Below are 24,796 nucleotides of genomic sequence, written 5' to 3'. Positions count from 1 at the left end.
TGCCTGATTTTATAAGGTTTAGATGAAGAAACAATGAAAATAAATTAAAGACCTCAGGAATATTAAGTTGCATCTATTTCAATCAAACAGCTAAAAACATTTTCCTGGGCATTTTTAAACTAGCTGAAGGAATGAAACAATAAAGGAAATCAAATTTTGTAGTTCCTTTCCCCTACTGTTCATCTACTTTGATGTGCGCAGGGTGTCCTCTGACATCAAACCCAATCGGTGTCTTAAATTGAAACAGAGTTTATAACCAATTTTCTTATAGAAACAGTGCTATTAATTATGAGGGCGTTGGTCCCGGAACCAAGACCAGATACACATTACTCAGAATTATGTGCTTAAGCAATTATAGATATGTAAAGTAGCTACATTAATGCATTTATATTGTAAACAGCAATCAGAGAAACATAAAAATCACATAAAAATTAAAAATGCAGTACAAAAAGAGAGTACTGAACTGCAAATGACCTTAAAAGCACGTACACGTTTTAAGCCCTTTAAATTTTAACCCCCAAATAAACTCATGGGTTGGTCTGATTGGGTGACGTTTTCTTCTTAGAACTTCTCCTTCCGCAACCTGTTTTTTTGCCATTTTCCCATGGCTCCCATGCGCCCCATTCTCCATGCTCTGGCCCACTTCCCTTCATGCTCCTGAATCCATCCCCCACCAAACTCTCCTTCTTACATGGGGTCAGTTTTTTATTTTTATTTCTTTTACAGTAGTTGGCCACGGTCAGGTCAATCCCCTTCCTGAATCCCACTATCAGGACCGCACCGGGTGGGAAGGATCACCACTATCCATTCCTCCTTGGCAAAAGCCCCCCTGGAGAGCCTTAGCTGCTTGGACCAGGCCAGGGGAGGAAGGGGGGTGGCGTGAGAGAGGCTTAGGGGTCGGATGGGGAAGGGGGGAAGGGCTTACCTGACTGCCAGATGGAGTCACTGGGGAGTGATGACATGCTCCTCTTGCCTTGGATATATTTGAGCTATATTATTATAGGTGATTAAAAGAACTAGTAGCATGAAAAATGCTAGTGTCATCGTATGTCACTGTATTTCAGTCCTAATGGTATTTGTCAAGTGCTTATTATGTGCCAGGCACTGTACTGAGCGCCGAGGTAGATACGAGCCAATCGGGTTGGGCACAGTCCCTGCCCCATGTGGGGCTCACCGTTTTAATATCTCCATTTTCCTAATGCGATAACTGAGGCTCAGAGAAATCAAGTGACTTGCCCAAGGTCACACAGCCAACACATGATGGAGCCAAGATTAGGACCCAGGTCCTTCTGACTCCTAGGCCCATTCTCTTTCCACTACGATGTCCAGGAAGGTTATTTTTTGGAACTCAAAGAGCCATAAGTTACCGGCTGTAGCTGAAGCAGCATTGCCTAAGGACAGAATACGGGCCTGGGAGTCAGAAGGTCATGGGTTCTAATCCCAGCTCTGCCACTTGTCTGCTGTGTGACCTTGGACAAGTCACTTCACTTCTCTGGGCCTCAGTTACATTATCTGTAAAATGGGGATGAAGACTGTGAGCCCAGTGTGGGACAAGTACTGTGTTCAACCCAAATTGCTTGTATCCACCCCACGCTTAGTACAGTGCCTGGCACATAGTAAGAGCTTAAAAAGTATCATTATTATTATTAAAGATTAAAGAAGCAAGGAGACTCTTAGGTGATGATATTAGGGTCCTTTCTTTGGGATCCTGGCTTTCCCATTGAAGGAGATTGGCTCTTCTATCCCATTTTCTCCAGAATCCCTTGCTTTTTCCCTTGCCCTTGATCAGCATCAATCATGAGATAAGCCTCTTTAGCATACTGTGCCCGGCAGTGATCAGCATGGAAAATGTTGCCCCCAGAAAGCTGGATGGGTTTAAACTCTCAAAATTGGCCAGTCAGATGGAATGTCTCTAGAGAGATGGTGGGGATGTAAGGGCCCCTAATTTTCAAGGGCCCTCAGATTCTGGAGCAATTTAAGAGTTCCATCCCCTAAGGCTGACTGGGGGCTTAGGCTGTGATTGGGGTGGCCCTGGTGACCTCCCTAAAGGTACCCTCCAGTTTCAGCTCCTAGATAACTGGCCACTCCTAGGCAAGTTAGCCTCTGGAATGAGACTCACGGCATGCCTACAAATAACACTGCCATCTCTATTGTACAGAGTTCAAATGTGGCCACTACTGGCAAGAATGATCTCACCTGCCTCAAGATGATCAGGTCAACTGGAGTCACTTGCCAATCTTGATCTCTAAACTCATTTGGTCTTGGCAGGTCATCAAGTGAGTATTCTCCTGGGGATGTCAGAGTAATGAGAGCGGCAAAGATTTCAGGAATGATGCACCAGAAAGACAGCCCTAAACCAGACGAGGTCGGTTAAAGAGTTCTTCTCTCCCAGTGGGCAGATCCCTGGGTAGGTCGAGCCTGAGCCTTTTCAGTTTCTTTCTAGGAATGAGGAAGCAGCCACATTTCTTAAGTTCTCCAGGGACAACAGAGGAAACTTTGCCTTTCTCATATAAATCACTGTCTTAGACCCAGGGGACAAGAGAAGAACAAAATCAGGCCCTCTTCAATCTGCACCATAACAGGCATCACAACCCAAATTAGACTCCCCTGAGACAACCGAACCATTTGCCAAGGTCGCTTTGAAATCATCTAATGCTCAAGGCCCAAGATTCACATATATTGCTGCAAAATCGGAAAGCACCTTTAGATTCAGACAGATTGGCTGGAAAATCAAAGGTGAATGAAGAAAAGCAAAAACCAAAATTTAAAGAAGGATTTTTGCAGTGGAATCTGTGTATGAGTTCTTTTCTTAGGCATTAAAAATGAAAAAGACTACCCACCCTTTTATCTCTATCACAGCTGTTTTATTAGATGATAGTGAAAACCCTTTACAAACTTTAAAACTTATCTAAAAATGCATAAATAAATATAATTTTAAAATGACTATACAACTAGGTGCTTTCACCTCGTTTTGACAATAAATTGCTTTTTAAAAAAAAATTATTAAAGTTTTGGGCTCATGCATCTCTAAAAATATTGCACCAATAAGTTCATCTATCCATGCAAATAGTTCATCTTTTTTTTTTCCTCATGTCAACTTGACGGTTCTAGAGCACTCCAAGGAAGAGCTAAAGCAAACCGATTTCAGACACAAAGCACAGAACAGACATTCTGAGACTGTTGTTGGGGCAAGATACATTCATCGTGATTGTCATTACATTGTAATTGTGATGCTTTTACAATGAATAATCAAATAAATGAACATCTTTTTAAAAATTCATACATTTGGCTAACAGAACATTAGCAACTGAGGCCGAATAATTTTTTGGCTGCTTTTGTTTGATAATCAGACAGACACTATTGAGTGTTTTAGAGTATTTGTTTAACTTTAACAGTGTATCAGCATTCATTACAAAATATCTAAAAGAAACAAATGGAAGTTGTGTCACTGGTGAGCTAGAACTGAATTCAAATTCTCTTGAAGTACTTAGTACATGTGCTACTGCTTCTATTGGAATCAAAAACACAACCAGGACTTTTTTTTGGTCTTCTTTTATTTCAGTAGAGAGATAGAGTGTGTGTGTGGTGCCCTGTGCATGTAGACTCACACATAACACACATCCATGTATATTCACATTTATAGTTTTCCTGGTACTCATTCATCCTCTAAAGAATAATTAATTTTTCTCCCTGCTCTCCTGTGGTTTATATTCCCGTTATTAAGTTTTATCTGTCTATATCCCTAACCTAAGCATTCCTGTCAGCAAATTTACTTTTCTATTTCAGGGATCCTACCTTCTTCTCCCTTTGCTTCTACCTACTCTCACATATTACTTAAATTCTCTTCAAGACATAAGAGCAGTTTTATTTTATTCCCTGCCCAGTAAACATAGCATCCACGGTTTGGAGCTGTGGGTTAGTAGAAAGAAGTAGAAGGCATATCCTCTGCCCTTAGGAGATGGTAATCTAATAGAGGGCACAGACAACTGCAGATGAAAACACATATGAGTGAAAGAAAAATGTAACTACCAGTGCTCTAGCATACGGCGTGGATGAGGGACTTGAGTCATCAGTGCCTTTCATTTGCTCATTTAGAAAAGGCCCCTGGAGGATAAGATCGATCTCGCTCTCTCTCGCCGGAAGGTACAACGTCTGGAAGGGTTGTTAGACACATACAGATGGCTGGCCACCAGGCCCTTTAGTTCACAGCATCCCTACTCTACAAATCCCCAATAGCCTTCAGGAGCAGCATACTCATCTCTGACTCCCTTCATCTGCCAGTACCTTGGGAAAGCCTAGGCACAAGGATGGGCTACATTCTAATTGGCAAGAGTAGGACTAACCAGCTGAACGCTTCAAATGGCCCGATGCTACCTGGGCCCTCGATCCCAACTCGTCTCACAGCAGCACAGTGGCAAGGACTCGGCTGGTGGCACATGCTTCCACACAATTTTAAACACTGGGAAGGCTGTGGCGGCGGCTACGGCAGCCGTATCTGTGTTGGGTTGCTGAAGCCGTGGCTGTTGGACTGTGCACTGATCCTCTCTACCCTCGGATTAGCCCAAACATCAGAGCAAAAGTGATAGGAATTGATGACTGAGCTAATCCAGACTGGCTTGGTGAAGACATCCTACATGAACTCCATCTGAGACCAATAATCGGTACTGTCTGTATATAGAGTATTTGATTGGCATTATCTCCTTGGACCTGTTATACTTTTCAAACCAAGTTACAATTTCTTCACTGACTCCATTGTATTTTGAGTCCAGTGGGAGAGTAAAGGACACTCTTGAATTGAACCTCAAGATAGGGTCTTGACAGGCCCTATCAAAAAATACTACCAAATTTCAACTGAAAGGACACTGGAAGTTGAGCAAAAACTATCTACAGACTAACAAAAGGAAAATAATTTTGCTTTCAATCATTTTACAAGAGCCATCTGGATGTAATAGTTTTCACAGAAAATTCCTAGGCAAAGATTCCAGAAGAATAAATTTATGAGAATGAGTCTGTGCAGATTAATATGAGCTCTGCAATGCCACACTCAGTAATTCTTTGGAAATCAGTTGACTAGGACAAAGCGAACAGTACTTTTCTTGTCACAGTGTACTGGGGAGAATTTCAAATACAGGACTTTGGAAATTCAAGACAAAAAATGGAAGACAAGTCCAGCAGCGACTCATAAATCTGATGTTGTTCTTTAAGTGCTGTGGATACATTTTTCAAAGTATTGCCTGGAGATTCGCAAATACAATCCAGAGACGATGAAAAAACAAACATCCATCACAGTTCTTATCTTAAAGAAAGATTCCGAAGCTGGAGGGTAATTAATGGTACTTAATTGCTTTCCCCCCTGAAAAAATCATCACATTTAAATAATATTCAGATTGCTAATCCAGTCTATTAAATCCCATCACCTCTGCAAACATTTCTCTCTCCTTTCCCACTCCCCTACATCTAACAAATTCTCAGAGGGAATTTTCCCTAGCAGAACCAGTGAAGGAAGAGGATCTTCGAGATAAGTGGAAAGGAATCCTATGGGCAAGGACTACTGTCCTAGTGGCAAATTAAGAGAAATGCACAATGTCAGTAGACTTGCAGAGTGGGAGCTATGATTCTATCTGATGATGACTGAGCTGCTACTAACTACTTAGAAATGTAAATGAGCAAATGGTGCTAGGGCAGAGCTGAGTTCTGCATTACACCCTCCTGTTTGAGTTTTTAACAAAAAAAGCCATGGCTCATGTTGAGTTGGAGCAAAGCCTTCTGGGATAGGAGCTTTAAACAGAAGTGCTCTGCTAATACCAAAGACAGATGAGGCAGTGAAAACAGAGACAGCCCTTGAAGGACTTTTGAGTTGGGCCACGGCATCTCACCATCTCCCTTTTCATGGCCGTTTGGGGCAAGCAGTGGAAAAGGCTGAAGCTCCACCTTGGCGCGATGCCGAATAGAAGGTCTGGCTGTTCTATAGGACTGTTGGAACCACAAGTCCCATCTAGCCACTAGAACCAACACTTACGGGCAAAATGTATGAGAAGTTGTCCCCGGAAGTGAAGGCTGAGAACACTTTCAATTCAACTCAAACTCACTTCTGGTGTGGTCCAATGGTCTTATCTAGTATCTCTGGAGTGGGACCCAAGCCTGGGAATTTGAAGCCAAATGGGGCTCTTGAGCCCAAGGGAAGGAGTCAAAAGAAGTGGCCAAAGGAACCTGCTTTCTTAAATTGGAATCTCCACTTCTCACTTCAGAAGAAGCTATCTAGTTAGTTATCCTGGACTAAACTTAGTAGGCAGGAGTGCCTGGCTGACCTCCATGTTATGTGGCTGAGTTAACCATGCGGTATTTGGACTCTAGCATTTGGCTTCTCCTCATCCTAGAAAGAGATTGGAATTTTCTTTTCTGGCATATTTTTCTAAAGTTTGCTGTGAACATTCCTCTTACTATGTTTGGGTATACTGACCTTGGAAGTTGCTGAGGCTGGGGGTATAAGATCTCACACTGTACGTTATTCTCCTGTTCCTCTGCTACAATCAAATCCTGTTTATCCAAAATGTAAAGATGGTGGGTGTGCCTGAGGGATAAGCTTTCTTCATCCAATTCCTGTAAGAATATTTCTGTTTATTTTTTTGGCAAGTTACTACTGCATTCTGGAAGACCTATTGTGAATAGTTCACTTTTTAAATGCAAGCATACTGTTACCTCAAGGAAAGTCTTAAAACTGTAGGTTAGGTAGATTATCTGGCCATTTTTGTGGAAGCCATTTGGTTTACTCAGCAAACAAAAGATAATCTTCAGAGATTCAGCTCCTTTTAAATAAATGACCTACAGTAAATTATCATCTCCACAGCTGTTATCCCTTAATCTCTGGATTTAAATTCCCCTACAATAATTGCCCCTAAGCCCATACCAATAACTGTTACTGCAGTCAGAAGCAGATTCTTTCTGCTGCAGTAAAAAGCCTGCACTCTCCCTTTCTTTTCTTCAGCTTCGATGATGCAGAAATAGTTACATTTTTATACTATATCCACAAAACTTCCTCTCCAGACAAAAATAGTTATAGACTAGACACAACTACCTTGACTATAAGCAAACTAGTTTTGTTACCTGTTTATCTAGCTCTAAAAGTATTGCTTTTGTAAATTATCAGCCATAAACTGATAAATTATATATTAAGTATATTTTCAAGCTACTTTAAGATCAATTTTTAAACAGATGTGGAATAATGATCATGCCAAATAGTCTAAAATAAAAATTTTTAGAACCCACCTTCATTTAATATTAATAAGAATTTAATTTCAGTTTTGAATGAACCAAATCATTTCATAATGACTTTTCATTAATTTGTTTGAGACTATACAATTTCGACTGATACAACTGATGTGTTTGAGTATATGTATAATTGTACAGACACCCTCATTTTCATTTATATATAAACAAGTGATCTTTTCACTCACCATATTTCTTACATCTAGAAAGACAAAGCAGGCATTATATTATACCTATGTGTGCAATTCAGCATAAATCCGAAAACAAATCTTTAATAAAAGATTGTAAATTCTTATTTTTACAGGTTAAGGTCTGGAAGAAAATGTAACAAATGTGAACACAATACCTCAGTTTATAAATATATATATATACATATATATGATACTGTAGTATGTATTATAATATTGCTGTACACTGATTTGCATATACATGAAATCTATTCAGTGGGCATTAGAAATTATATTCTAAAATATTAGAAAACAGAAATTTTGACCTAAAAAGGTCAAATGAAGGTCCTTTCTTCTTTTTTATTTATTTTATAAATATTCAGAAATCCAAATTATAATTAGTCAAACAAGCACAGAAAGCTTTCTGACAGGATTTGACTTAAAATTATTGCAGAAAGTAAGACTCTTGGTAAACATTCATGCCAATATTATACAAAAACTCAGATTCTTAGGAGGAGCCATGCCATACAGTGATTGAAATAATAGCAGTGGGACAGGGTCAATTCCTAAGGTATACTTTGGGAAAGAGAGAATCCTAGAAGGGGAAAAAAGGGCCTTTAAAAAGTGGCAGCAGAGGGTTTGGCTATGAAAGCTGAATCCCGGTACAGTCAAACTGGCGGCCAGGGTGTTCTGATGGCAAACAGTCTTGCTGCTCTTCTGGAGCCACTTATCTGAGGAGCTGAGCAAAGGGTTCTTCCGATTGCTGGGGTGGCTTTGGGGAATCCTAGGACTGACCTAGGGCTGGCTCCCAGTTTGGGGAACATCCTTGGGCTGGAGCAGTGAGGAGGTAGTTTTGGAAGCAAGTTGAATTTCCAATTGACTCGGAAGGGACTGGACGATAGGCCGGTATTGAGCAGATGCTTGGCAACTCCCCTAGCCATGGGCTCGGGTCCAACCCACAACGTAGCAACTGACTGGGTGGAAATTCTGGTTCCAAGGTGGCATGGGCCCAAAGAAAGTCCCCCCGAGCCACCAGGGGCCACAAATCAACTCCCACTAGGCCTCTCAGGAAACAGGGATACAAGCAGGGCTGTAGCTAGGCACAAGCTGGGTTGGGACCTGATTACATCTGTCCCAGGCCTCTCTAACCTAGGTCCAGACTGAATCTGATAGGCACTAACATCGCAGTAGTCTGGTCTGCCCAAAAGCTTGATTCTTCTGTGATATAGTCAACTTCTAAAAGGGCTCAGCATCTTAAATGCTGCTCCAGGCCCCAACCGTTTCATGGTTATGCTACATGGCGACATCACTGTCCCATGCAGCTGTGGAGAGAGGATTTTGTCTTGTTCCAGCTTTATCAAGAAAGAAATGTAAACTCTTCTAGCGCTTACTGCTTAGCAAGGAAGAGGGGGCTGTCCATTCCCAGCTCAAACTCGGGAGGGTTGAACTTTGGGGCCTCCAACAGGCTCAGGTCTCAAGGAAAGATTGTCAGTGGCCCCCAGCAGGCTCGCTAAGTCTGATGGACAACTAGCCGGCTTGCTGCTCTTATAGACAGGAGTCAGGGTATGATATACTACTAACTCCACATTCTAGCTACACACTGGAAAATGGCTACATGAGGCTTTCATTAATCAAGAAGAACCAAAGTTTATATGAAATCTTGGCATGAAATGAATTGTCTGAGCAATATACAGGAGGGACTTAGAAAAAGAACCAGAATCAAGCAACGTAGCTCTATGAGAACTCCCTGACATGGTCATCCTGAGGAGAAACCAGTGTCATAATATAAAGTCACCAACTCAGGCACTAGATGTGAAAAAGGTTTTAGAAATAAAGGATAGAATTGTTGCATATCTTCTTTCATATGGCAAGACTTAATTCAGCACTTTTTTGGAGATGAGGTTTGTGGGTTCACTGTATTTTTGGAGGACCACAGTAAAAGGAAGGCACTGCACTGGATGCTGATCTGTTGGCCCAAGGATCTACCCTGTTCCATGGCTGCTGTAGTCAAACACTCCTTTCTTGAAGAATGGAGAGAACTCACAGATGGTGTGCTTCGAAAGGGTTGGTCCCACTTTGTCGATGTGCAGGGGAGATGTCGGAGACTGGAGCATCACGCAGAAAAAGTTCCTGAGGTATTTCTGAGGAGACAAATATCTCATTTAATAAACCTAAACTTATTTAAGTTTAACAACTCATTTTCAAGAATAATAAAACCGATTTTCTTTTTAGTATTCTATTGAAAGGAGTTTTATAGAGACAAACACAATATTAAAAACAAACATATAAACCTCCATGAACTCTAAAATGGTAATCAAATAAGTAAAGTGCATTTGAGAACCAATCTCTGATGAGGTACCTAAGGAGGCTTCAGCTGTGATTAAACCACCAAAGGAAATGAGAGGTATGCAGCATTTTTTAAAGACGACTGGGTACTCTTTTCCCAGGCATTTCTATACCCCAGACAATACCATCTGCTGGTCTTCATCCCAACATTACTGCAGACCCCACTAAGAGAAGTGCCCAAAGCTAACCATATTGTAGCAGGTGCAAAATTAAATCTGTTCTACTGCAACTTTGCTAAGTAAAATGCTGAAAAACTCTGTCATCTTTTCCATCTTAATCATTAAATGGAAATGAGTTTTTTTGTTAAATCAAAGCCATCTGTACAGCATTACATATGCTCCTTATTATCGCTATTAAACCATGTGATCAGTGTTTCTTTGCTTTGGATTGCTTCATGTAAACTATGTGAAAGGAAATATTGATGATAAAAGTACTGGTTCCAAGAAGCTAATATTTACAGATCATTTCACAAGCTCTATAACTATCAAGGAAAGACATTCTGACTCACAAATATGATTACTATGGAACTTCTATTTTTCAATACATAAATCTGTAGCAACATTTTGAACATTTTGTGGCATTTAGTAAACAGGGCGTCTCTGGGACGGGCCCAAGCTATGACTTGGATATGCCAGATGTTAAAGAAAATTAGGCTACATAAAGAATTCAAGATGTCAGCTTAGACGCTAGGCAAGGCTTATCTGTAATAAAATGAGAAAGGAAATAACTTTTCATTGCCTGAGCCTGGATTAAAAAGATAACTACCTTTTTGTCATGTAGCTAGAAATTAGACAAGATAATCGTGGAGTCGGGGTTTAAAAAAATAAGTCAGTAAATGGCTTCTGCAGGCGGTGACACAACGAGATGCATAAATCAGTCAAAACTCTTCCTTTCATACAGTAGTCAGTTGGTTAAAATAAACATCGCAGCTTCCTAGAGACTTACTTTCTCCCTAAAGCATAATTGCCAGCATTTAATGAAAAGCAATACGAATCTATCTTGGTTTTGAGATGCTTACAACAAAAGATTTAAAAATAAGATAAAGTCATGTGTGTCACACACAAACACATCACCACATACACAGGACCCCAGCTGGTATACAAGTCATTGTGAGACTGTCAATACACTTTCTTCTCTCAAATCTCCCACAGGTTGTATTAATGTGCAGAAAAAAAATGAATTTCAAATATGCCTTCAAGTTGGATTCCAACAGACTAGAAAATAATTTAGAGACAGGAACAGATGTTGTGTCAACATCTGTCATAATTAGTTCACAAAGTAGGGTCCCTCAAAAAGACCCATTAAACCCCGAAGGATTAAGAGGAAACAGCTAAAAATAAAACTCAAAGTTTGCTTATGCAGGCACTGGGGGACCAACTTCTTGCAGTCCATTCAGATTTATGGACCCCGAATTGCACCTGGCTTTATTTAATTCACTGTTCTTGGGGTTGAGTGAGAGCCTTGGGGTAAACAAAGTGTTATTGTAGAGTGTAAGCTCCCTGAGGGCAGTCAATGTTTCTCGTGCTACTGTTGTTCTTACCTAGGCACTTTATAATGCATTTTACTCACTGGGTGGCTCAACAAACTCCCTCACTTTTACCACAATTAGGGCTAGCACCAGCCTAGTGGAAGTTCACAAAATTCTTGTCTACTGGGTATGCAGACAAATCTTGGGCTGGCAGAAAAAGGAAAGGGAAAAAGGGAGAAATCTTATCAGTTGGGGTCATAAGTACAATGGCTGTGGTTTGACCCATGCCCTACCTCTGGCCTGGAATGCCTCCCCCCCCTTAAATCCACCAACTAACTCGCTTCCCCCGTTCAAAGTCCTACTGAAAGCTCACCTCCTCCAGGAAGCCTTTCCAGACTAAGCCCCCCTTTTCCTTTGCTCCTCCACCCCTCCCTGTTGCCCCAACCTGCTCCCTTTGCTCTACCCCACAACCCCACAGCACTTATGTTTATACGTACATATTGATAATTATAATTCTATTCATTTTTATTATTGATGTGTATACATCTATAATTCTATTTATTTCTAATGATGCTACTGATGCCTGTTTACTTGTTTTGATGTCCGTCTCCCCCTTTCTAGACTGTGAGCCCATTGTGGGCTGGGATTGTCTCCATTTGTTGCTGAATTGTACTTCTCAAGCACTTAGTGCAGTGCTCTGCACACAGTAAGCGCTCAGAAGCAGTGTGGCTTAGTGGAAAGAGGCTGGGCTTGGGAGTCAGAGGTAGTGGGTTCTAATCCTGGCTCCACCACTTATCAACTGTGTGACCTTAAGCAAGTCTCAACTTCTTTGGGCTTCAGTTACCTCATCTGTAAAATGGGGATGAAGACTGTGAGCCCCATAGGGGCCAACCTGATTCCCTTGTATCTACCCCAGTGCTTAGAACAGTGCTTGGCACATAGTAAACGTTTAACAAATACCAACATTATTATTAATAAATATGACTAAATGAATGAATCGCTCTATTAAATAAATCAATTGTATTCATTCATTCATTCAATAGTATTTATTGAGCGCTATTATTATGTGCAGAGCACTGTACTAAGCACTTGGAATGTACAAATTGGTAACAGATAGAGACAGTCCCTGCCCTTTGACGGGCTTACAGTCTAATCAGGGGAGACGGACAGACAAGAACAATGGCAATAAATATAATCAAGGGGAAGAAAATCTCATTAAAACAATAGCAAATAAATAGAATCAGGGTGATGTACATCTCATTAACAAAATAAATAGGGTAATGAAGATAATAATAATGTTGGTATTTGTTAAGCGCTTACTATGTACCGAGCACTGTTCTAAGCACTGGGGTAGACACAAGGGAATCAGGTTGTCCCTCGTGGGGCTCACAGTCTTAATCCCCATTTTACAGATGAGGTAACTGAGGCACCGAGAAGTGACTTGCCCAAAGTCACACAGCTGACAAGTGGCCGAGCTGGGATTCGAACCCATGACCTCTGACTCCAAAGCCCGTGCTCTTTCCACTGAGCCAGGCTGCTTCTCTAGTATATCTAGTATATCTAGCTGCTTTTCTAGTATATCTAGTATATCTAGCTGCTTCTTTATATATCTAGAAGATATATACAGTTGAGCGGACGAGTACAGTGCGGATGGGATGGGAGAAGGGGAGGAGCAGAGGGAAAGGGGGGAGAAGAGGGTTTAGCTGTGGAGAGGTGGGGGGGGTAGAGGGAGCAGAGGGAAAAAGGGAGCTCAGCACCTGTGTGAAGAGGCATGCATTAAGCATTTGGGGGTGGACAACACAACAATTTAACAAATTGCCTGCCCACAATGAGGTTACAGTCTAGAGGGAGAGACCGACAACAATATACATAAATAAGTTAGGGATATGTACATAAGTGCTGTGGGGTTGGGAGAGGGAGAATTAAGGGAGCAACACAGGAGTGGGAGAAAAGGATATTGAGGGCTTAGTCACGGAAGGCCTCTTAGAGGAGCTGTGCTTTTAATAAGACTTTGAGGGTGGGCAAGGTAATCGTCTGTAGGATATGAAGAAGGAAGGTGGTCCAGGCCTGAGGCAGGACATGGATGTGAGTCAGTGGCAAGATAGATGAGATCGAGGTAGAGTGAGTAGGTTGGCATTATAGAAATAAAGTGTGTGGACTGTGTTGTAGTAGAATAGCAACGTGAGGTAGGAGGAAGCAAGGTGATTGAATGCTTTAGACCCTATGGTAAGGAGTTTCTGTATGATGCAGAGGTAGATGGGCAACTACTGGAGGTTCTTATGAAATGGGGAAGCATGGACTTTTTTGTAGAAAAATCATCCAGGCAGCAGAATGAAGCATGGACTGGATGGGGAATAGACAGGAGGCAAGGAGGTCAGCAAGGACGCTGATGCAATAATCAAAGAGGGATAGGATAAGTGCTTGGATAATCGTGGTAGCTGTTTGGATGGAGAGGAAAGGAAGATTTTAGTGATGTTGTGAAAGTTGAACTGACAGGATTTAGAAATAGACTGAATGAGAGAGAACAGAGCATAACACCCAGGTTATGGGCTTGTGAGACAAGCTCTACAGGACTGGCTACTGAACTGTACAGTATAAATGCAACATGTAGGGAGAAAAGAGGGTGGGGGAGAAGTACAATAGGAAAGACAAAAGAGGAGATGAGGAAGAAAGGAAAATGGAGGCATAAGTGTGCAGAAGATTTTTTTTTCTTGATTCCCTTAATTGATTCTGGGCTATATCATAAACTCCTCAAAGGCAGCAACTGTGCCTCTACTTTCTACTGTACTCTACCAAATGTTCAGAACAGTGCTCTAAGCACAGTGGGTGCTCAATAAATATTAAGTAAAAATATTCTGGAACCCTATTTTGGAACTTTGAGTTAAGTGCTGGAATAAACTATTAATGAAATTTCTTTTTAAATCAACTTTTGGATGACTAATATTTGAAGAATGAATTAATGATAACGATTGCCTTGAATTTTCATACTACCTTCTGCCCATCTCAAAGTGCTTCACATATTTTCAAATCATTTTTCTTTCATCAAAATGTTTGGGCAGTCAATCATCCCTAACTATAATTAGATGCTAAGTACTGAGCTTGACCTGTACAAACCTGGGATAGAAATTATATTTTCTAACACCTCTGCTCTATGTAGATATGGCTTGTTAGACAGTGAAACCTCAAACTTGAATTTGGGTGTTCTGCCAAAGAAAACACTCTTAAATACACAAACATATTCTTATACACACACACACACACACACACACACACACACACACATTATTAATCTTCTGGTTTGAAACAAACTAAAATGGTCTGTTTGCTGGGTTAATGAGTTTTATAGAATGCAAACTGCCTGCAGCAAGAAAAAGCAATTCAGTGAGCATTTAGTCAAATATTTTAGATCTTTTGCTTGGTACCTCGATCAATATCCTGTATCGGAATGAAAAACTATACATGTCTTCATTATGGCAATTTTTTAAAGTAATGTCTCATGCATTTGAAAACACACTGAGAAACATGCTTAATCTACAGTGAAAGTTCAATATTCTGAGTCTGTAGGCAGGTGATGTGTATATATTTATAATGATGTGTATATATCAATAATTCTATTTTTCTATTTTGATGGTATTGATGCCCGTCTACTTGTTTTGTTGTCTGTCTTCTCCCCCTTCTATACTGTGAGCCCATTGTTGGGTAGGAATTGTCTCTATCTGTTGCCAAATGCCCAACTTTGGCAAGGGAGGGGTGCTGAGGAGAAAGAGGAAAAGAAAAGACAGGAGAAAAAATTCATGCCATTAACTAACCAAGACATTATATCCAACCATAATCTTACTGTCCAAAAAGACTGGCTGTCAACATGGTCCTAGAAATCAACTGTGGATTCTAGCCAACAAACAGAAGGGAAGTCTAGTCACGTTCCCTTCCCCTACGACACTCCTCACTACTCTCTTGGGATAGTGACAATGTATTTTCAAACAGCCTGTTCTTAACATACAAGAATTTACTGAAAGATGGAAAACGCCACGTTTTATTGTCAAGCATAAATTCCAGTTAAATAAACATCACACGCAAAATGTGACAGAGCTATCCTGTGATTCAACCTCTCTCTCTACTCTCTTTGGAAAGATGCAGATTTTAAAACATTTTTTCCCCATCCAACACGTTGCCTAGATCTATTTATGTTCTCTTCCTTTATCCTAAATTTCAAATGTCTTTGATCAAAAGTTTAGAAACCTTTGAAAACTCCCATTTCCTCCTCCTTTCTCTCTGTTTTAATTAGTGGAGTGCTTACACTGGAACCATTTTCAGGAAATTAAATCTGATTATCTTAATAGGGTTCACACCTTTAATTGTAGGCTAGTGATTACTTGATTTGCAGTATATCAACTCAGCAAGGTCTTCTAATGATCTCCTATGCTACTTCATTGTTTTGGGAACCTCTTCATTTTACAAAAGTTAACATAAATCCATAATGCAATTTAAAGTTATTGAAATTATTGAAATGGAAATACCCTTTGAAAATGAAATGAAGCCTTATCATCCTTTCAGTTGTGACATATTAACACAGAATGCAGCGCAATGGCCTTCACTATCCTCATAAGTTATTAGACATGGTGACAGCCTAAAGGCAGGAATCAGCCTAAGAAGAATTAGATTTTTCATTTTCCTTTCTGCTGTTATAAAACTCATCCCTGACTGATAGATTTTTGAAGATACAGAAAGCATCATTCTTCAAACAAAGATGGAAGCATGAGGTCTTTCTAAATGTTACCAGAAAAGCTAACAAAAGTTGGAACTTCACAGGCTGAGTTGCAAACAAATATTCTTTAATTCAAAGGCTTGACCTTTCTTTTCCAAATACAGCAAAGTCCCAATGCCTTTTGGGTAGCCTGCTCCGCTCCTGATCTCTTAATCCAGTCATGAAGATAAATTCACAAAAGCCTACACAGTTTTTTCAATGCTTACAATTCCTTTTCTTGCCCTTTACTTCCTTTCTATACCCTAATGCTAAAAGAGTATAATCTGTCATACAGAAATGACGTGGTTGTCCTATAATAAGAGGTGTAAACAACAAATCGCATGTAATTGAGCACTTTCTGTGTTTAGAACAGTATTATAAGTGCTTGGAAGAGTACAATATATCAGATTTGATAGACATAATACATGCCCATAAGGAGCTTACAGTCTAGAGAGGGAGACAGACAATAAAATAAATTGTAGATATGTGTATAAGTGCTGAGAGTCTGAAGGTGGGGTGAATAAAAGGTACAAATCCAATTGCAAGGGTGATCCTTAATAGAGAAGGGGAAATTGGGGCTTACTGGGGAAGGATGGAGGGGATGTAATTTTAAATAAGGTTCTGAAGGTGAGATAAGTGATCATCTGTCTGATATGAAGGTAGAGGGAGTTCCATGCCAGATGCAGAACATAATAATAATGGTATTTGTTAAGCACTTACTACATGCCAGGCACTGTACTAAGCACTGGGGTGGATACAAGCAAATTGGGTTGGACACAGTCCCTGTCCCACGTGGGGCTCACAGTCTCAATCTCCATTCTACAGATGAGGGAACTGAGACACAGAGAAGTGAGGTGACTTGCCCAAGGTCACACAACAAACAAATGACAGAGCTGAGACTAGAACCTATGATCTTCTGACTCCTAGGCCCGGGCTCTGTCCACTGCACCACCCCGCTTCTCATGGGTGAAGGGTCAGCAGTGATATAGACAGGACTGAGGTACAGTGAGTAGGCTGCTATAAGAGGAGGGAAGTGACGGGTTACAGTAGAGAATCAGGAGGAGGCAAGGTGATTGAGTACAGAGATGACCCACACATCCTAATTGGTCCACTTAAAGCTACCTGCCCATAATAATAATAATAGTTATTATTATCATACTTATTAAGCACTTATTATGTCCTACATACTATTCTAAGCAGTGAGGTAGATACAAGTCAATCAGGTTGGACACAGCCCCTTTCCCACATGAGGCTCACCCTCGATCTTAGTCTTGTGGCTTTTAGAGCAGTATGGGGACTACCAGTTTGCCCTAGAAAATGAGGGCGCTGGGTCAAGACTGTCTGTATTGCTTTTGTCAGTGCTACCTGGGTGGACATTGCCTACTGGATCTCTTGACGACCTGTCAATGAGCTACATAACCCAAACCCTTTCTACTGAATAATCTCAGGCCCTTTAGTGAAATCACGTCAAACCATTTGTTAATGCACAAAGGAATGTATCTAGTAGATACTTAATTACTGTCAATGGTCAACAACAAAAATTGGCAGGTGAGAAAAAACCTGGGCGACTACAAGGGAAGTGGATGGAGGTCTTTAGAGGCAACTCAATCCCTGTCACCAAACAGGGTGACCCCAGTTTTGATGAGGATGGCTAAGTCTCCTGATCAGAAGGTTAGTATCAGCAGTCCACCGAACCAATTGTTCAATTGAATTATTCAATTGAATAACTGAAATTCAAAGTTCTGGGGCCCTTTTTTTGGGAGGAGAGAAAAGAACTGGGTAAATTCATGTAGACCAACCCAGATGTAATTATATCAGCTATCTAAAATCCTCCAGAGAAGAATGTTTAAACAGAATGGTAGATTTAGAGAAAAAAAATTGGAAGGGGCTGTAGGATGGAGATAAGCATACCCAAAACAGAGGCACCCCGAACTCTTGTAAGGGGGTAACATTCGTGCAAAAAACCACTCAAAGGAAAACTCTAGCTGTAGTACAACCTGCATCTGATGCCCCAAGCCTGTGCACAAACTGTTTCTTCCTACACCACAGCCTGCCATATCCAAGCAAGCTTATGTCACTGGACGGATGTTCTCCAATTCCCCAATAATATTCTAGTCAAATCACAAAATGAAAACATGTGCTATGGCATAACTCCCTACATAAGCATTCTGACTATGGGAAATCGACTTAGAAGATTATTCATGCACAGCCATAAATGAAAGCCCGAGGCCTCCTTGGTTGAGCCACTTTTCAAAATTTCTTATATTTACAGCACAGAATTCTATCTCACGGGTACCGCTCCTCTAAGAGGTACTTTACCACAAGTTTTAAAATAAGTCCTTGAATTAAATAGCTATAATTTAAAAGATGTATTTTTGATATTATAGAGTATTCTGAGAGCTCCTGGTTAAAATTCTTCAAGGTATTCTATGATTACAGAATCAGATTTATTCATTACAGCTATTCAGAGAGCCTTCTTTATGAGTTAAATGACATGGGCACATTGTGTTGAATTATTATAATGTAGCATCAATAGAATTCATAAATTTAATACACTCAGCCAATTTCACTTGCTGCAAAAAAACCCAGCTAGTTTTTAAAGTTTTATATATGACACGCATTTAACAACCACGTGACACCTAATTTCTTGTGATTTTTTTTTTCCCATTTTAAGCTCAGGTTTGGGGCTTTAAGTAGTTTCAGTGATAATCATATCCTAGGCTGACAGACTGTCCATGATTTAAAGTTGCTTTATCTCAGTGAATCTGCCTTTGAAGGTAAAAAAAAAAAAAAATGAAGTAAGCCATATTAAAAAGATCAAAACAAACCTGGCAAGTGAAGGAAATCAATCTCTTCTCCAGAGCACAAGTCAAAACAAGTCCTGTCAAAATCCATTCACAGACGACAACAAAGGAATTGAGTTTACCACGCATCCCTGAGCCAGAAGTGACAGCCCGTCATCTGCAGCAGTGGCCTTGGCAAATAGCTACCAGAGAATTTGACATCCATCACCCTCAGCTTCCTTTGGTGAAATCAAAAAATGGGAGGATGACTGATGAGCTCACTCTGAAAAAGGGCAGCATGGGGGATGGGGGAGTGGGAGGAAGAGAAGCATTGCATATCCTTGGTCCAACGCTCTCTGTTTATTGATGTTCTTGGGTCCAGAACCCAGCAAGGCATCATCTGACAGCCCTACAGGTACATAACTTCTGAATTTAACTTCTGAACTTATCAGTTCTGGAGAAAACCATTTTGAATGATGGCAAGAAAATGAAGCTTATTACAAACAGGTGATACAGCAAATGAAGTTAAAATAGGCCAATTTGTGCTTCAAATCAACATGAGTGTTATAGGTACATTTCTCTTTTTAGACTCTTTTAATATCAGCACATGGATGGCAAGGGTTGAAGGATTCAACCAATTTTTCTTTTCTTTCATAGGAAATATATTATTCATGGAAGAACAGCAGCACAGTTTCTGACCTTCTCTGTTCAGTTATATTAAATCGGGTAAGAACACACCCATTACCTACAAGAGTTCCTTTATGAGAAGGAGGATTCTTACAGTACTTTCCAAAATAAGAGCTAAATCTGAAATTAAGAATCTACTTTAAAACTTTACTTTGAGAAGCTTTAGATATTTTTTATAACGTTTTGAGATATGACTATCCAAAGTGACCAATTTGAGAACATCAGGTTTATAAATAAATTCTTATTGGATTTTTTTTCATATGTCATTTAAATGCTTGACTTTGTTCTAGGCACCGTACTAAATGCCGGGGTAGATTAAAGCTATTCAGGTTGGACTTGGTCCACGTCCCCCATGGGGCTCACAGAATCAATCCCCATATTACAGTTTGGGAACTGAGGTACAGAGAAGTTAAGTGATTTGCCCAAGGTCACACAACAACATATGACAGAGCCAGGATTGAAAGTCAGGTCCTTCTGACACCCAAGCCCATCTTCTGTCCACTAGGCCACACTGCTTCTCGACTGGCTGTCACTTCTTGGCCCATATGTACTTTTAACTCTAATCAAAAGAATCAGAACTAAGGAGAAACTTAATGTGATGTGTTTTCTGAAGCCAGAGATCAGGAAGTGGTTATTGATTAATTACTGGAATGCCAAATATCTCAAACTTAAATAGCGGTCAAGTTAAGAGCTAACAAGGTGTATGGATAACTTGGTATAACGGAGTCTGACTGGAGAAAAATGTTTCTTTTCTCTTTCACTGTTTGACCTTAGACTGGGTACTGAAACTAGGAATTTGCCCTTGGTAGAGTCTCTTCTGGCAACAGAGGCTCAACATTGGCTTTGCGTTCCAGAAGAGGAGTCCAAGTTTTAGATCAGTAACCGAATGGTTTGTGTGTCTCAACTTTTCCTTTGTATTTTCTTTTCTATTTCCCAAATGCACTACACTATGGAATATAATAAAAGTGTAGATGCCATATTTGATTTCTAGAGCAGTTCCAATACTGCTGCTAGTGCAAAACTTACCACTGAGCTCCTTATGGGTAGGGTACAAGTCTACCAACTCTCTTATATGCTATACTCTCCCAAGCACTTAGTACAGTGCTCTGCACTCAACAAATACAACTAAGGACAAGAAAGGGCCTCAAACAGTGATATCCAGAAGTCAATGGAAAGTAAATGCCTGTTCTCTCTTCCCATTAGGCTGTGAGAATGACGTGGGACAGGGACTGTGTCCGATTCCATATCCTGCATCTACCTTGAAATTAGTACAGTGCTTGGCAGACAATAAGTGCTTACTACTCCAAGCATTATTATTAAATGCAATCAGAAAACAAGGAAAATAGATGAAAGCAGGATATCCAAACAGCTATTCTGTGGTGAGCTGGAACAGAGGAATTGTAGCAAAGGTGAACAGAAGAAATGATTTCAAGACCCACGAAGCAAAACAACCCGCAACCTTGTGGCAGAGCAGAGCAGTGGGTAGATGGGAGGCAGCTGCAGAAGATGAGTCAGGTGAGTATGATGCAATGAGAAATGGCACAACTGACTTAGAGCAAGAGGCTTTGGGAAAGGTCATAGCACAAAGAGGAAGGAATGAATACAGAACCAATCACGATGGGCAACAAATGCAATTTTACATGCCCAGGATGCAGAAAGGATGATCAATCACACTTTGGCTATGACAACCACATCTGCACTCACTGATGAAATCTCACTCTCAGTAACATAATCTTTGAACTCAAAGGGCAGCTCTATCTACCTATAAATATACCGATAAGTGTTAACCCTGAAGAATAATGAAAAGTATGGAGTCTTGTGAATTGACACATATTCTTTGTCATTTCCTAGGTTCATAAGCCTGAAAGCCTCTACTTCTCTCTCCCCAAAGAGAGCACCCAAAAGAATAAGACATTTTGTAATTATAATAATAATGATGGTATTTGTTAAGCCCTTATTATGTGCAAAGCACTGTTCTAAGCACTGGGGTAGATACAGGATTATCAGGTTGTCCCATGTGGAGCTCACAGTCTTAATCCCCATTTTACAGATGCGGTAACTGAGGCACAGAGAAGTTAAGTGACTTGTCCAAAGTCACACAGTTGACAAGTGGCAGAGCTGGGATTAGAAACCATGACCTCTGAGTCCTAAGCCCGTGCTCTTTCCACTAAGCCACGCTGCTTCACATTTTGTAATTTTCACATTTACAAAGACATTTTGTAATAAACCAAACTGGAGTACTCAGTCTAGGATGACATCAAACCTTCATTCTGTCTTCAGTTCTAAATGCAAGCAGAGCTTGACAAAAATGAATGCTTAGAATATTGGAAGCCAAAATACTTCAGCTTGAAAGGGGTCGGTCCTGTCATTGAAATTTGAAGCCTCAATTTAGAAAAGAGAATCCAAGTTATCAAAGGGGTGATTAGGCATAGTAGTCTGTTGAATTTTCATGCCAACCAAGTTAAACTAAATGGCAGAGAAAAATCAAATGGCATTTCAATTACTAGGCCTTTTTCACATTTTCAGTGAGTTACAGTCTGAAGATAATGAAATTTAGAATAAATGTTTACCTGAAACTTGACTGATGGAGGGAAATACTACTTAAGCAGACAGTTTATAAGGCAGTCCAAGAGTTATTTACTCTTGAAGGCGTTGGGATGATGTAAGGTGGTCAGCTGACCAGAAGCAGAAAGTCTATTCAATTACTAAGCCGATGTCATTGTGTTTCAAAGAAATAAACACATTTTGTTGTGAACAGATGGAGAAGCTCAACAATAAGGCACATTAATGTCATCACAGCATTTTTACTAGAACATTTCAACTAAATTAGGGGGTTCTCTGGAATCAGGATGATAATGGAATATATGGACACTTTTCATGTGTTTATCTGAAGACCCCAAAATAAACCAAGCAGCAAACAGCATTCTTCAGAATCCTTGAGAAAGCATAACTGATATGAAATGACCCTCTGAAGTCAAGCCCACAGTCTGTAGCAAGCACTTTTAACTGGACTGAGCTCTTGAATAATCTCAGACTGCTAAAATCCTATGGACCCTGAAAAATATAACGAAAGCACTCCATCACTTTTATCAACTTTGATTAGCAAATGATTCCTTGATTTCAAAATAAGCTTCTTGATTTTACTTAAAAATAATATGAAGCAGGTGATCTCAATTAAAAATCAAATTAGGACAAATCTTGAATTCTCAGTATTTTTTGGTTGTCTTAACTATAAATCATATCCTTGAAGAGATGCACATTTCAGCTAATTTATGTTCAATTGGTGGAGACAGAAATAAAAATGTCTAAAAATGGATGAATACTTCTCATGCTAAATATGCAAGTTAAGAAAAGAGTACTAAACTCTACTGCATTGATCTTAACCTTTGGATTTGGTAAAACAATTTTTTACACAGGCAAAATCTTCAAATTTTGAACATAACTGATACCATAGAAGAAAAAGAAAAGGGAAAATGTAGAGAAGATAATTTGTAATTATAATTTTAATTTTAATATAAAATGGAGACATAATGAAGAGGCAGAAATGGAATGCGGGAAGACTGTTTGAAGGAGGAAAAAAATATAGGCCTTTCCACCAAAGGGAGTGAGTCTGGATGAATAGAAGACAAGGGCAGAAACAGGGTGCGGGCTGGTGCTGGGCTCTGTGGGCAGAGGCCGGGCACATTTGGAGAGGGCGCTGGCACCTATTAGCCCTTGAAGGAATACAGGTTGAGTATGCGGCTAATGGTCGGATGGAGATGCCAGTAAGCCGCTCTGGAGCCACCTGGCAGGGACAGTGGATATACGTAATTGAGTTGTCAGTAAGAGAGTTAGCCATGTGCCAGTTCCTCGTTCCTCTCTTTCGGAGAGTAGCAAAGCAATAGCAAGCCTAGATTAGAAGGGTGAGAGAACATACGGAATAGATTGTAACCTTTGTCAATCTCAGTTTTAGGAATGGTTGAAGAATGATGCCATTTCCTTTATCAAGTCTAGATAATTTCTTTCAGCCACACTCACTGAGCTTTAATAAATCCATTATGGCTTCCAATTCCTCAAACATCAGACTTGCAGCATCATAAGATTATATTTTCTCTAAGATTCCTTTATGCCATATAATATTAAGAAACTCTACTTTGGGTTGCTAGAAATTGAGTCCAACTTTATTTTTAAAATGAAATTAGCATAAAGGGTCATTGGGTTCCAAAGGAGGAATCAATCTAGCAGGAAAAAAAAAATATGCCTATGAAGAGAGAATATGAGAAAAGCTTTCAAAGGAAACCAAAGTACTTTCTTCTGTCTTTGCTCTCCCTTTTATCTCCACATGTTGCACTTGCAAGATTGCCAGTGGCTAACAAGATGCTACCTCACCCTTTAATGACTAATGGATAAAAGATCATAATTCATTCTTCTCCTTCACAAAGAAGTTAAGCAGCATGTAGCATAGACAGGAAAGAAGGAAACAGATACCTCTAACGAAAATGGCAAGAAACAGTTTCTACAGTAACATACATGAAAAGGGTGAACAAGTTATCTTTCCTGAGGTTTGAGGTTTACCTAGTGAGTTTAAGGTGAAAGCCCACTGAGGAGAAAACATCTTTATTGCTAGGCTCTTAACCTCGAAAACTGAAATGAAGTGGACTTTGCCAAAAGTTGAGCAATCTAAACAAAGACCTCAAAGAATTACAAGGAACTAGGCAATGGGGGAAACTGGTCTTTGGAGTATTTCGGCCTCCACTTGGATTTGACCACGAGTTCCTTCGGATGGACCGCGTAAGCAGCCCACCTTTTAAAAACTAATTCCCAATTCTTAGTGAAGTAACCGCAACCAATAAACATAACTAAATAGAATAAAATAGAAAACAGAACTATCTGAAAGAAGGCAATTGAAAGATTAAAGCGGTCTGCGCCCTTTGCCACCGAGTCAGACTGCTGGAGGGAACTCTTGATCATGGGTCTACCCGTTCTCCATGTTCCTGTTAGCATGGCTCAGAATTCTGGCTCCTGCTGCTGAGGAGGGGGATGAAGGACAATAGTTTACTGCGATCTTGAGATTGGGCCAGGAATAGCTCTACCTAGAGTGATGAGGTGCCAGAGGATATTTCCAATCAGCAGTGGGATGCTGCTATCCTGTTGGAGTTCTTGACAAACTGTTATTTTATATTTATCTCCCCTGTTAGTCTTCTTGGTGTTTTACTCATCACCCTTCTCCCCACTCCCAGACTGTAAACCCATCTTAGGCCAATGACCAATCTGGATAGACATTTTTATATCTTTTTCCAGTGCTTAGTAAAATGGCCTGCACATTTTAAATGCCAAACAAGCATGCAACAATGCA

At 40.2% G+C, this 24,796-nt stretch overlaps 1 protein-coding gene across 3 annotated transcripts in view; it reads right to left on the bottom strand.

The window, feature by feature from the left end:
* Positions 1-2,842: 2,842 nt before the first annotated feature.
* KIF16B (kinesin family member 16B) overlaps positions 2,843-24,796 on the bottom strand; it is a 212,348-nt gene continuing 190,394 nt past the window's right edge. For 2 of the 3 annotated variants that reach the window (XM_029072600.2, XM_029072601.2), the window contains one exon: positions 2,843-9,574. In XM_029072600.2, coding sequence (XP_028928433.1) covers positions 9,416-9,574 — 159 coding nt within the window. In that variant the 3' untranslated portion in view covers positions 2,843-9,415. Of the gene's footprint in view, positions 9,575-22,421; positions 22,516-24,796 lie in introns of those variants that run through there. The other variant, XM_029072602.2, reaches the window with a different exon arrangement.

This window comes from Ornithorhynchus anatinus, chromosome 9 (genome assembly GCF_004115215.2).
Source record: "Ornithorhynchus anatinus isolate Pmale09 chromosome 9, mOrnAna1.pri.v4, whole genome shotgun sequence".
Taxonomy (NCBI): Eukaryota; Metazoa; Chordata; class Mammalia; order Monotremata; family Ornithorhynchidae; genus Ornithorhynchus; species Ornithorhynchus anatinus.
Note: the sequence above shows the minus strand (reverse complement) of the source record. Positions and strands in the feature narration are given on the sequence as shown.